Here is a 13787-nt window from a genome sequence, read left to right on the forward strand (position 1 = left end):
AACCACACCCCCCCCCCCACTACTCACTTGACCTCCTGAGGCTGAGTGGAGCCCTTTCCAGCCCTCATACCACTAATCAATTTTCATGGCAGAGCCGGGAGTCGAACTCAGGCCTCTGAGGTTGGCAGCTAATCACACTAACCACTACACCACAGACACAGACCTGTACGTCTTTTACAAGATAAAAAAAAAAACAAGCCTTCTCCCCTGCATCTTTTAAATTCTTTCTGAGAAAACCCCAAATAAAGAGTTACTCTTACAATGCCCCAAGACAAAGCATATGACAAGAAATGTGCCAATACATTCTAAAAAGATTCAAGACATTAAAAATCTAATAACTAAAGGTATTGAGCTTTTATGATGAACTTAAAATGGCCTACAACTGTGAGTGGTAAAAATTAAGATAAATCCACAGCTTTCTTAACAGTGAAATTAATGAAATTAGTTTCTTGACTAGGAAGTATTCTCAAAATTGTTTTAATACTGCATTTTACCCAATAAATGTTAAATTATACTGTTTTTAATTTATGTTTGTTATGAAACATAAATTTTGGTACTAAAAGGAATTATGGTATCATTATAAAATATCCAACTAAAGATAATTATGAAATGGCAGACACTTCTCCACTGCCAGAAATATAGCATCTGGTAATACCATATACACTGCATACAGACAACCTTTTTGTAACTATAAAATGTTTTCTTCTGAAAAGTTGCATAAAATGATATACCGGTAATGCCTTTTAGCTCTGACCGATTCAATTGTTAAACGTTTATAATATTGGCAGACAGATTTTTAATAGAAATTACAGTACATTATTCCTTTTCTTTTATCAAAAATAAACTTACAAAATTTAATATAATTTTTTGTGATGAAGGTACAATTAAGCAGAATAAATGTATACTCTTACAAAAACACCTATTACATCAAATTATTCTAAAAATGTCTATTTAACAAATAAGTTAAAATAAAAGCTGTGTTGTTTTTATTTTGTTTTATCACTAATGATATTTCAATTGTATCTGTTACTGACAAACTTTCAATGTATGGGTGACATTTTGCTCACTATGGATCTTATAAACATGTGCCTCAGAGGAAAAACAGGTTGAATATTTGCTCAGTTACAGTCCGAGAAAGTGAGGGAAGAGAGGAGTGAAGCGAGACACGTGAGACAAGCATTTGTTATGCGACAATTTCTGGACTGGAAGTTCCACAAAAAAAACTTGTGACTGGGAAAGGATTGAATCATACCTGACATTATTCAGATTTAAATTTCTTTGGAGCAGAAGAGTGATGATTCCTTATCTGCAGCAGCCAAGTTCCAAATCAGAATCACAGTCTGAATTACCTCAACCACTGGAATGTAGTTTGGACCATCAGTCCCCAGACTGGTTTGATGCAGGTCTCTATGCTTTCTTATCTTGTGCTAACCTTTCCATTTCTGTGTAACTACGACATCCTAAAATGTTTTTTAAATGAATAGTAATATTATCAGTGGAACTGTCACTCTGGGCTGTTACCACTTCCTCATGATAATTTCCTGCATTCCTCTCAAGCATAGCAGCAAACAGAACTGTTGATTATATTGACTCCGGCTGTGAAAGCCTTCATACTTGGGGGAACTGTTGATCTTCATCTACAATCATTGATAAATATATATATATATAATTCAAAACTTTCTCAATACTAAACACGGTTTCTGTGTGCACTATGTTGGCTGCAGATGTATACGGTTGAAAGTTCAGCTAGTTTTTCAACAAAGGAGAGAGAAAGTACATTATGGTGAATACAAATTTTGATCAGTGAAGCTGAAGTATGAAAACCAATAATTTGTATGTTTGATTCTTGTTTTCTTGAAAATTCCACCACAGAGAAGCTTATTTATCCATAATATATTGGTATACTGTTTTTATTTTGTGAATTATTTTCAATACTGACCTTAAATACTCATATTATATTGTAATATTAAAATTAAAATATTGTGATGTGTTACTTAAGACTGGGTAAGCATCTTGAATATATCATGCAGATAAAGCGTGAAATGATATATCTGGGAGGACGTGTGGCCTTCGTAGAGGTCTGGTGCAGGTCTTTCGAGTTGACGCCGTATAGGCAACCTGCGCGTCTGTGAGGCTGAGGACCTACCTACGATCATTTCTAATGATAAACACAGCACAACACCCAGCCCCCTAACCATTGGAATCAACTAATGAAAGTTAATATCCCTGACCCAGCCGGGAATCAAACCCAGGCCCTCAGTGACCAAAGGCCAGCATACTAACCATTTAGCCATCGAGTTAGACATCTGGGAGGGAAGTGGGGGGGGGGGCACACAAATTTCTTTCCATAATAGCCCCCACCCTGTTTTTCTTTTTTACAGTATGTTGAAGTACTTAATGTAGCAAAAAACACCTGAATTTTAATTTGCTCTTGTAGTTTGGCCATGGACTTGGATAAGTTCCATAAACCCTATCCTTCTGGCAGCCCCTCAAGTAAGAATTACACTCCATTAGATCTGGTCTTGATAGAGGCTACTATTCTTTGTTCACTAAATGTGTGATAAAACTGCATAATTATGAATACTGTAATGACTAGCAACTGTCACAATCATACCTGGAATGTTTTAATGAAGTCCACAGAAAGTTATTAGCATTACTAGCACCTGTAGTAAAGTATGTTAGTCTTGTGTTCCAGAACAATGTCTTGCAACATGTCAGCTTTGCCTCTTTCTAGATCCAAGTTTTAAACCAGCCTCAGTGGTACAATCTGTTTTGTTATTAGCTTTATATTTCCAAGATAATGGGTTGAGTCCACATGAAGTGGTGGTATTCAAAGGTGTTTAAATGAAACATCTCCATGTTACTGATTTCTAGCACATTAAAGAACTCCTGTGGGACAATAATTCTGACACCCTGGCTTCTGTTAAGACCAGTAGTAGTAAAAAAAAAAAAAAAGTTGTGCAAACATTATCACCACCTGAATTTTAATTTGCTTTTGTAGTTTGGCCACAGTCTTGGATAAGTTCCATAAACCCTATCCTTCTGGCAGCCCCTCAAGTAAGAATTGCACTCCATTAGATCTGATCCTGATGGAGGCTAGAATTCTTTGTTCACTAAATGTGTGATAAATTGCTGAGGAAAAAAAAAAAAAAGAAAAAAAAAAAATATCTTATGATCAGCTAACAGGTCACAGAAATGCTTGAAGTGCATGTTCACATTTTCTTTGAAATCTGTATACCCGTACCTGCACACTGTAGGCTGATTTGTGTGGATTGTTAAAGAGGTCCTATGTACAGCATGTGTTGATTTTCTATGTGCCAGTATTTCATCAAGTGCAACTATCTCTCATGGATACGGTGTTAAAAGTCAGTCATCAAATAGCACCAATTTCAAATTGAGCCAGCTGCGGAGCGTTCTGTCTTTCATTTTGAAAATCTATGAGAAACAAATGACAACTTTTAGGCTGTAATAATAATAATAATAATAATAATAATAATAATAATAATAATATGGCCTGCCCAGTGTATGGGACGCAGAGCTGACTGCGACCAGGCGGGTCCACAGGTGGCGGATAGTGGGCATCCCTCCAGATATGGAGGGCAGCTGCGATATAAGCAGGGAAACCTGACAAATAAGCAGTCCCGGACCAACAGCGGCATTGCCACCAGGATGTGGTGGGACTATGGAGGGCACCATAGTCTCTAAAAAATGCCACATAAATCCAGTGATGGCAATGTGACAAGGCGAGTGAGTGACGCCTAAAAAGCACTCTGCCATTCCCGTGGCATCTGTTCCCCATGTTAGGGGTGGCCTGGAAAACTTCTTGGTGCAGCGAACCAAGTCGTTGCAGATGGAAATGCAAATTTCTAGAAGCACAAGCTCTAAACAAGTATCAGTCATGAAAGGTGCAATGAGTAACTCATATCCTCGTGGTGGCGAAGCTACCGAAGCTGGGCATTCGGATCCGGGGGTCCAGCAGCATTGCGCAAGTCAAGACCAGTCGGAGGGTCTTAGAATCCCAAAGACAAATCACAAATGTAAACACAGAACGTTCACAGGGACACTGAATGTAAACTCGATGTTGAAAATAGGGAAACAAATGGAACTGACTAAAATGATGGATGAACAAGAGATGAAAATATTAGCTATACAAGATACCGAGACGAAAATACGGTACAAACACACAACTACAGGATTTATAAAGGTAAACCAGCAGAGAAGATACAAAACACTAAAGATCTTTGGATGTTTGGAACAACATTTGTAGTACACAATTCACTGGCAGACAAGATAACTGAATTCAAATCCACCTCACCAAGGATGTCAACACTAACTTTCAAAAACAAGAACAAGAAATACACAATAATAAATGCACATGCACCAATAAATAAGGACAACCAACAAAATCCACAGAAAGTAGAAAAATTTTGGGAAGGTCTGGAAGAAATTCTAGGAAATACTCCAGAGAAAAATGTTGTAATTCTGCTAGGAGACTTCAATGCACAAATTGGAAGGAATGAACCATCAAGAACCACAGGAAAATTCACGGCTCACAGCAAGACAAACATGAATGGTAAGAGGTTGATAGAGTTGTGTGAAAAATTCAATTTGAACATCATGACCACCAAGTTCCAGAAGAAGCCAAAGAAACAAACAACATGGATATCACCTAACAAATTATTGGGCGAATTTCAGATTGACCATGTTGCAATCAGTTATGAAAACTCCAGAGAAATTCAAGATGTACATGTAGCTAGAGGAGCAAACTTCGACTCTGACCACTATCTGACAAAAATTAAGATGAAATTAACACCAGAAAGGAGAAAAAGTAGTGGTACAAAAATTACAAGATACAGAATAGAAGATCTGAAGTTCAATCAGCAGACTGTGAATGAATACCAGAACAGGATAAATAAGATTCAAAGTCACAGTTGGACTGAGATGGCAACATCAATACAACAAGCAGCAGAACAAACAATCCTACGAAGTAAAAAGAAGAAACATCCGTGGTGGAATGAAGTTTGCAAAGAAGCACTACAAAGAAGGGCTCAGACATGGAAGAAATGGAACTCAACTAAGAAACCAGAAGACTGGGAGGCATTCAAAGCACAAAGGAAAACAACAGCTAAAACCATAAGAGGTGAACGGAAATATTATGACACACAGCAACTAAAGAAACTAGAAGAAGATTTCGTGAAAAACAATACACATAATTTCTACCAGACATTCAGGAGGAACTTAACAAGATACAAACCGCCAACTCTATGCTTCAAAGATGACAAAGGAAATCTAATCACTGGAAATGTACAGAATTGCCAACACCTTGCAAATTATTTCCAGAAACTACTGAACTGTAAAAAACCTGAGGAAACTCTAATGTTTGAGAAACCCAAGAACCAGACACCGGACTCAGAACCATCTAATAAAGAAGAAATCAGGGGAATAATAACAGGACTGAAGAACAATAAGACATCAGGTGAAGATTCAATAGTTGCAGAGTTATTGAAATATGCTGGAGAACACTTAGTGATTCAGCTAGAAGCACTGTTTGAGGAGATTTGGCAGACAGAGAGAATCCCAAAGGAATGGAAGACATCATTAATACACCCGCTGCACAAAAAAGGAGACAGAACAAACGTTAACAATTACAGAAGAATATCATCGCCACCAGTTGCCTCTAAAATTCTATCCAAAGCACTACAAAACAGGACTGAAGGGATAATAGAAAAAGAACTTGGTGAATACCAGGCAGGATTCCGGAAAGGGAGATCATGCAGCGAGCAAATTTTCAACCTAATCTCCATAATACAACTACGTGCACTCACAGCCAAAAATCTAGTGATTGTATTTGTGGATTTTAAGAAAGCCTATGATTCAGTCGACAGAGCAACCTTGATAAGCACATTAGAAGAGTTTGGGATAGATAAAAAAACTAGAAATTTAATCAAAGAAACCATCACTGACACTACATCACAGGTTAAGTTTATGGGTATGTTGTCAAAACCATTCAAGATCGAAACAGGTGTCCGACAAGGGGACGGGATGTCACCACTCTTGTTTAATGTTATACTTGAAAAAGTGGTCAGAGAGTGGAGGAAGAGACTGACGGAATTAGGGGTGGAAAATGGAATATCACTGGGAAGATCTGGAGTCAAAATTGACTGTCTAGCATTCGCAGATGATATGGCAATACTGGCAGAAGACACTGAAACAGCCAAGGTACAAATTGAAACACTTCAAGAGACTGCTGTAAAGACGGGACTTCAGATATCCTTCGAACAGACGGAACTGATGATTCAGGACAAAAAGGATCCGACACAAAATATTGTCACCAAATATGGAACAATTAAAAGAGTACAGAAGTTTAAATATCTAGGGGAATGGATAACCCCAACAGGACTACCAAGAATAGCATTACAGGAAAGGGCAAGAAAGATGGAAGCAGCATACCAGTTATGTCAAAATGTCTACAATAAAAAATCAGTTTCATTCACTACAAAAATCAGACATTACAACACTGTCATCAAACCAGAAAGAGACATGGAAATCTTTGAAAAAATAATAGATTATACTTGTAAAAACAATAATAATGATATGGTAATAATTGGGGGAGATCTAAATTTGCCTGAAGTTGAATGGAAAGGAGCTGCAAGTGAAGCCCATGAACAGAAACTGGCAAATAAGTTAATTTGGGAGGGAGGATTTACACAAGTAGTACAAGAACCGACTCGTCTCAATAACTTACTAGATGTATTCTTGGTTAAATCATGGGAAATTGTTGATAAAACTGAGGTAATTGAAGGAATAGGAGACCATAAGGCTGTAATAATGGATGTAGGACTCGTACCAAAAAGGCTTAATAAGAGGGTTACACAAGACAAGAAATTGTACAGAAAAACTAAAGTTGATGAATTTGGGACTTACCTTAACTCACAATTCAGTTGTTGGATAAGTGAAGGGAGTAACGTGGATACACTTTGGGCTAAATTTAAAGGAATTATTTGGGAAGGAGAGAAGAGATTTGTACCTGTTAAGAAGGGTAAAATGACCTCAGACCCTGTTTATTATACAAGGGAAATAAGAAAATTAAAAAGAAAATGTAGAATAGTAAACAGGAAAATCAAAGAGGGTAGGGAGAGTAGAGAAACTAGAAAACAGCTAATGAGGGAACTGAATAGAGTGAAAAAGGAAGCAAAAGAGAATTATATGAATGGCATACTTCAAGAGGGTAATGACCACAAAGGGAAATGGAAAAAGCTGTATTCATATATCAGGAATCAAAAAGGAAAAGGAATCCAAATTCCTACAATGGTGGGAGAAGGGGGTGAACACTATTTAACAGATACTGAGAAAGCAAACCTATTTAGTAGGGAATTTAGAGATTCAGTAGATGATTGTCAAGAGTTGGAAACCGAAACAGAAGATAGAGAGGGAGAGAGATAGAGGGAAACAAGAAGCTTCTCATTCACAAACGAAGATATTTTCAGAGAAATCCAACTGCTTCAGCAAGGAAAAGCAGCAGGGAGTGATCAAATTACTGGGGAGGTATTAAAGACAATGGGGTGGTACATAGTGCCTTATTTAAAATTTCTCTTTGACTATGTCATAAATAATAGTGTAATACCAAAGGAATGGAAGGAATCTATAATAATACCAATTTATAAAGGAAAGGGTGATAAAAGGAAACCAGAGAACTACAGACCAATCAGCCTGAACAGTATAGTTTGTAAAATTCTGGAGAGTTTAATATCGAAGTACATCAGAGGGATATGTGATGATAAAAATTGGTTCATGAGGAGCCAGTATGGATTTAGAAAGAAATTTTCTTGTGAGGCACAACTGGTGGGATTTCAGCAGGACATATCAGATCAGTTGGATTCAGGAGGCCAGTTAGATTGCATAGCTATAGATCTTTCCAAAGCCTTTGATAGAGTGGAACATGGAATATTATTAAAGAAATTGGAGGGAATAGGATTGGACATAAGGGTTACACGTTGGGTAAAAGCATTTCTAAATTCAAGGGTTCAGAAAGTCAAAGTAGGAAATAATGTATCTCAGGAAGAGAAAGTTTGGAAGGGAATTGCACAGGGTAGTATAATCGGTCCGTTACTTTTCTTAATATACGCAAATGATTTAGGGAACAATATAACATCAAAAATAAGATTGTATGCAGATGACATAATTGTTTATAGAGAAATAAACAACATTGAGGATTGTTCAGAATTACAAAGGGACCTTGAAAGTATCCAACAATGGGTTGAAGAAAATAATATGAAGGTTAATGGAGGCAAATCAACTGTTACAACTTTTACAAACAGGAGCTTTAAAACTGAATTTGAATATACTTTGGATGAGGTAGTTATCCCAAAAGATGACAAGTGCAAATACTTAGGTGTGAGATTTGAAAGTAATTTGCACTGGAAGGGTCATATTGATGACATTGTTGGGAAAGCATACAGATCATTACATGTCATAATGAGGCTACTTAAAGGATGCAACAAAGAATTAAAAGAAAAAAAGTTACTTGAGTAAGGTTCGTCCATTATTGGAATATGCAAACAGTGTTTGGGATCCTCACCAAGAATACCTAATAAAAGAAATAGATAGTGTGCAGAGGAAAGCAGCAAGATTTGTAACAGGGGATTTCAGGAGAAAGAGTAGTGTATCAGAAATGTTAAAGGAACTTGGGTGGGAAACTTTAAGTAAGAGAAGGGAGAAAACTAGACTTACAGGATTATATAGAGCCTATACAGGAGAAGAAGCATGGGGAGATATCCGTGAGAGGCTTCAGTTGGAAAATAATTATATCGGCAGGACTGACCACAAATATAAAATTAGAAGGAATTTTAGCAGAAGCGATTGGGGTAAATTTTCATTCATTGGGAAGGGTGTGAAGGAGTGGAACAGTTTACCAGGGGTAGTGTTTGATCCTTTTCCAAAATCTGTACAGATATTCAAGAAGAGAATAAACAGCAACAGAGAAAATAAATGAAATGTTAGAGGGCATTCGACCAGTGCAGGTTATTGTATATAAAAAAAATGTGTGTGAATAAATTAATTCCATCCCCTGGTCTAAGGAGTTTGGACAGCCAAAGTAGGGGACTGCCTGTAGGGGTGAAGTACAGTGGGGACTTCGAGGGCCCTGGGACCGCTACGGTAGCTGTGAAGGCCCTTCAGGAACTCTGAAAAGTGGTGGCAAAAGGGGCTCTGGTTAAGACGCAGCAGGTCGTTATGCTACTTAGGATCCAGAACGGGTAAAAAAAAAAAAAAAGTAAATAAATAAATGCAATGTAAATATTAATGTTATACCAGTTGTATAGTAGCATTTGAAGTAATTCCACATACTGTATATCAGTTGACTATATTTGTAAGTAGGACAGGATATAATATAAGTAGAATTTTGTAAACAATATAAATTTATTAAGGATGAGCTGTGTGTTTAATAGAAAACATTGTTAGCGTAAATTGTATAATATTGTATTATAGGAAAAATTTTCTTCTCTTGTTAATTTAATATTTAGTGCTTGACAATAATGTATTTTAGTGTACCATTTGCCACAGAGGTAGACACCTCATTTGCAAATAAAGAGATTTTGATTTTTGATTTTGAATGTATTCCACTGAACAGGAAGGGCTTACTAGAAAACATTGAAAAGACAGAAAGGAAGATCTTGAGGAAGATACTAGGGCCCAGGAAAGTGGGTCAAGAATTTAGACTGCGACCAAATGAGCAACTATACAAAAGAACCGAAAAAATCACAACATCCTTCAAGAAGAGAAGACTCTGCTTCTACGGACACATTAAAAGAATGCCACCAGAGAGAACAGCCAAGCGAATTCTGGAATACATGGAGAACAGGAAGACACAAATTAGCTGGTTTAAAGGGGTCAAGGAGGATATGGAGGAAAATAATATATCACAGCAGGTAGTATACAACAGACAGGAATACAGAAAAATCATCAACAAAATTAAGGGATTCCAAGATCAAAGTAGCAAAAAACGGACCGGCAACAACTGGTCACGAGAATGTAAAGAAGCCCACTCCGAAAGGATGAAGAAGTACTGGGCCGATCGAAAGAGGAAGAACCGTAAATGAATAATGCTTAACATGGTCCATAGTAGACCCATTCGAAAACAAGAAAAAGAATAATAATATGGCCCCAGCTATCATATGCAAGAATTTTAATTAGACACCATCTGGCTGCTTACTTGTCAATTTTGACGTTCCATTTTACTCTAGGTCTACTAGGTGGCAGAGTATACAGAATCTCTCTTGGACGTCTATGGTTAAGTTTTTAATGAATTTTTGAGGTAAACACTAAATGTGTTACCAGAGATATTTTACATGCCAACATCGTATGGCAAGGAGTGTCGAATGGACTTTATTCCCTTAAAAAATCCGACTACCTCTGCCGGGTTTGAACTTGCTATCTTAGGATCCGGAGGCCAACACTATCAATGATTAGAGCCCTGCATGGATGCAGATATCCGCGAAGTTAGTGTCTTGGCAGATACAAACTGTATGGCACCTGCTGAAAATTTTTAAATGATGACGTTTATTGATTTTCACTCAGGTATACTCTTATTTTTGCTTGTGATTAGGCGACCCTTGACAGTGGTATGGGAGAATAGTGATATATAAAGTGATATATATATCCGTCAGTTTCAATACCTTGGGTGTAATATAGATAGATAAAGCCTTTATTTTCTGTGGCGAAGTTAGGGCTCTTGGCCCTTTCTTACACTTAACCACACACATATTGTTATTATTCCATACAATGACATTGATTAACTTAAAATACCAAGAACTACAAATAACACTAATTTTTAAGACAAAAATATGAATATATACACACAAAGAAGAAAGAAAAAGTAACTGCCTACATAATACAGGTTTGAAAAAAAATTCAATACACAACGAAAGAAATACGAATGTAAAAACACTAGTAAGCTTAGTAAAAATATTAAATGCAATTTAACTAATTGTATCCTTGCAAGACTAGATCTAAGTTAAATACTGTACTTATTACTAGCTATTTTTAGGCTACTTTTACTTTGTAAATACAATATGGATGTTTTTAATTTAATTTAAATTATCATATTAAGCCAATATTTAATTTATTGTGCAATAATCTCATATCATTTTCACACACAATCACTCGTTCCACTCATACAGGTACTGTACCTTGCTGGAAGCACTTAACGAGGAACTGCTGGTAGGAAGTTTTTAATATACTTTTTGATGCAGCATCCTTGATGTCTTCGGGAAGAGCATTCCACCATCCCGAAGCGGTGATAGTAAATGATCGATGGTATGTGGTTGTTCGGTAGACAGGTATTTCTAGGAGGGACACTGAGCGAGTATTATGGAGATGTAAAGAACCAAGGTGACGAAAATTGCTGGAGAGATAAGCAGGGATGTCTTCCGAAAGTACCTGGTACACAAGAGTATTTGCATGTAGTTTACGCCTGTCGTCTAGTCGTAACAAAGATAATTGTTTATAGGGAGAAACTCGAGCGTCATACCGTAAATCCATAGCATATCTAAGACAAGCATTTTGAGTGCGTTGCAGTTTCAAGCTTAATTCATTTGTAATATCTGTAAGAATTACATCACAGTAGTCAAAAATGGGAAATAATAATGACCGAACAAGTTGAATTTTTAGTGATCGAGGGAATACATTTCTGAACCGTTTTAAGGGATGCAAGCCACAATAAACCTTTTTGCAGATATTCTTAACTTGCGCTGACCAGTTTAGAGTTTTCGTTATAATAACACCAAGGTTAGAAACTGATTCACAATAAGGTATAACAGTATTATTTAAAGTTATGGGAGGAATGCAATTTTGTTTTAAAATATGAAGATTCTTTGATGTACCGATGATAATGACTTGCGTTTTATGGGGGTTTATTTTAAGGTTGTTTTTAATTGCATAGCTATTAATTTGCTCAAGGTCAGCGTTTACATTATATAATGCTTGTTGTATATTATTAGTTCTAGTGTGGTAATAAATTTGCAGATCATCAGCATAAAGATGGTACTTGCAGTGCTTAATTGATCTGGTGACATCATTTATATATAAAGTGAATAGGAGAGGGCCTAGGACTGACCCTTGTGGGATACCAATATTTTTTCTTCCCGGATGCGGATGAAAGAAGTGCGGATGCGGATATTATTTTGTGTATCCACGCAGGGCTCTACCATTAATCCACAGAGGGAGCTATTTCAGGCTGCTTTAAGCCTAGAGAAGAGGAAGTACTTCACTTCTGAGGGCTGAGAAGCATTTACATACAGCACATAACACTACAAACTACCACAGAAACACAAAAATAGGGAATACATCCGTACGTATGGGGCTAACATCAGGAAGGGCATTTGGCCATAAAACTGGTCTTAATCCAAATTAGTAAACCCGGATAATTGCAATAAAGGCCAGAAAAAAAAGAAATCAGAGAAATGTGTCAAATGACCAAATGATTGTATTATCAAGATAGTCATTATCATTCTTCTAACCTTCTAACGTAACTTTAAGATACTCCTTGAAATATCACTTGTAAAAAGCTTATAAACGACTTGTATTTCTTAGTAAGAACTTGGTAACATACGTAACAACTCGCTCAGGATGATTTAAATGGACATCGTGATTACCTTCTACAAAAACAATTCTAAAATTTGCTCGTCTTTGAAACATTGCAAGAATGTTCTTATACAAGGTCATTTCAAAATGGGGCCTGGAATCTTTAGCTGCAATAATAAGATGTGGGCATGTAATTTCTCTCAAGACACTCATATGCTGTTTTACATCCAAGAAAGGCCAAACTCCCGACTTTAGTCTTTGGTCTGTTGAAAATCCAAAACCATTCCCACGACTAACTAATGAACGCTTCACTAAGGTGTTAGCACTTTCCACTGTCAGTTCACTAAATCTGCTACTCCGCAGCCTGTTCACAGCCTCCTCGTAGGAGTAACTTGGAGGATTATTTTGGGACATTTGTCTCTCTCTAGTCAAAAGTTTATCGGTGAGGTACGAAAATCGTTTAATATATTCTTCCGTAGGTACACAATATGCAGCAATAGTGTCTAACATGATTAACTTAGACACACTATGTGGGAAGAGAGCAGCATAATAAGATCCCAGTTGAGCACCAAAACTGTGTGCCAATATATTAGCTTTTCTCCAGTGGAAGTAGTCCATAACTCTCTTTATTGACATCACATAATCTAGAAAGTCCAATATGATACCTGGAGGGAAATGAGAAGACTGTCCATGGCCAGGAAAGTCGATGCACAAGTAAAAGAAACTGGATGGCAGAAGAGGAACAAGATGATCAAATGTGTTTGAATTGTCTTGTAGACCATGTAAACACAATACTGGACTGCTCTGATGGTCTCCCCAAGCCTTGGCTGAAAACAAATGTATCATTAGAATGATTATTATTAATTCAGTTAGAGCAACTTTCATATAGAATTCTGACAACAGGGTTCTTTGTTCTAAATCTCACCAAGTTGTTTCAAATAGCTAAGAATGATATAGTTCAGTTTATTAATAAACTACAAATGAATAAACAATTTTGAAAAACATCATGGTTCCATCAATTAAAGGTAATGATCTATGCTGAGAATTTAGAACCAATATTTACAGAGATCAAATCTAACTAACACCTCCTCTATACTGTACAAATGTTATAAGATAAAGTTTGTGAATTTGTTTGTATATGGAGGGTATTGTGAATTAGTTTGTACACAAAACATTCACTAATAAAAAGCTTATTTCTTCCAGAATAT

At 36.7% G+C, this 13787-nt stretch overlaps 1 protein-coding gene across 2 annotated transcripts in view; it reads right to left on the reverse strand.

Moving 5' to 3' along the window:
• Window positions 1-12198: 12198 nt before the first annotated feature.
• The window catches only part of LOC136881091 (serine hydrolase-like protein), a 52019-nt gene continuing 50430 nt past the window's right edge, over window positions 12199-13787 (reverse strand). For both annotated transcript variants that reach the window (XM_068229218.1, XM_067153711.2), the window contains exon 3: window positions 12199-13406. In XM_068229218.1, coding sequence (XP_068085319.1) covers window positions 12565-13406 — 842 coding nt within the window. In that variant the 3' untranslated portion in view covers window positions 12199-12564. The remainder of the gene's footprint in view (window positions 13407-13787) is intronic.

Source organism: Anabrus simplex, chromosome 9 (assembly GCF_040414725.1).
Source record: "Anabrus simplex isolate iqAnaSimp1 chromosome 9, ASM4041472v1, whole genome shotgun sequence".
Lineage (NCBI taxonomy): Eukaryota > Metazoa > Arthropoda > Insecta > Orthoptera > Tettigoniidae > Anabrus > Anabrus simplex.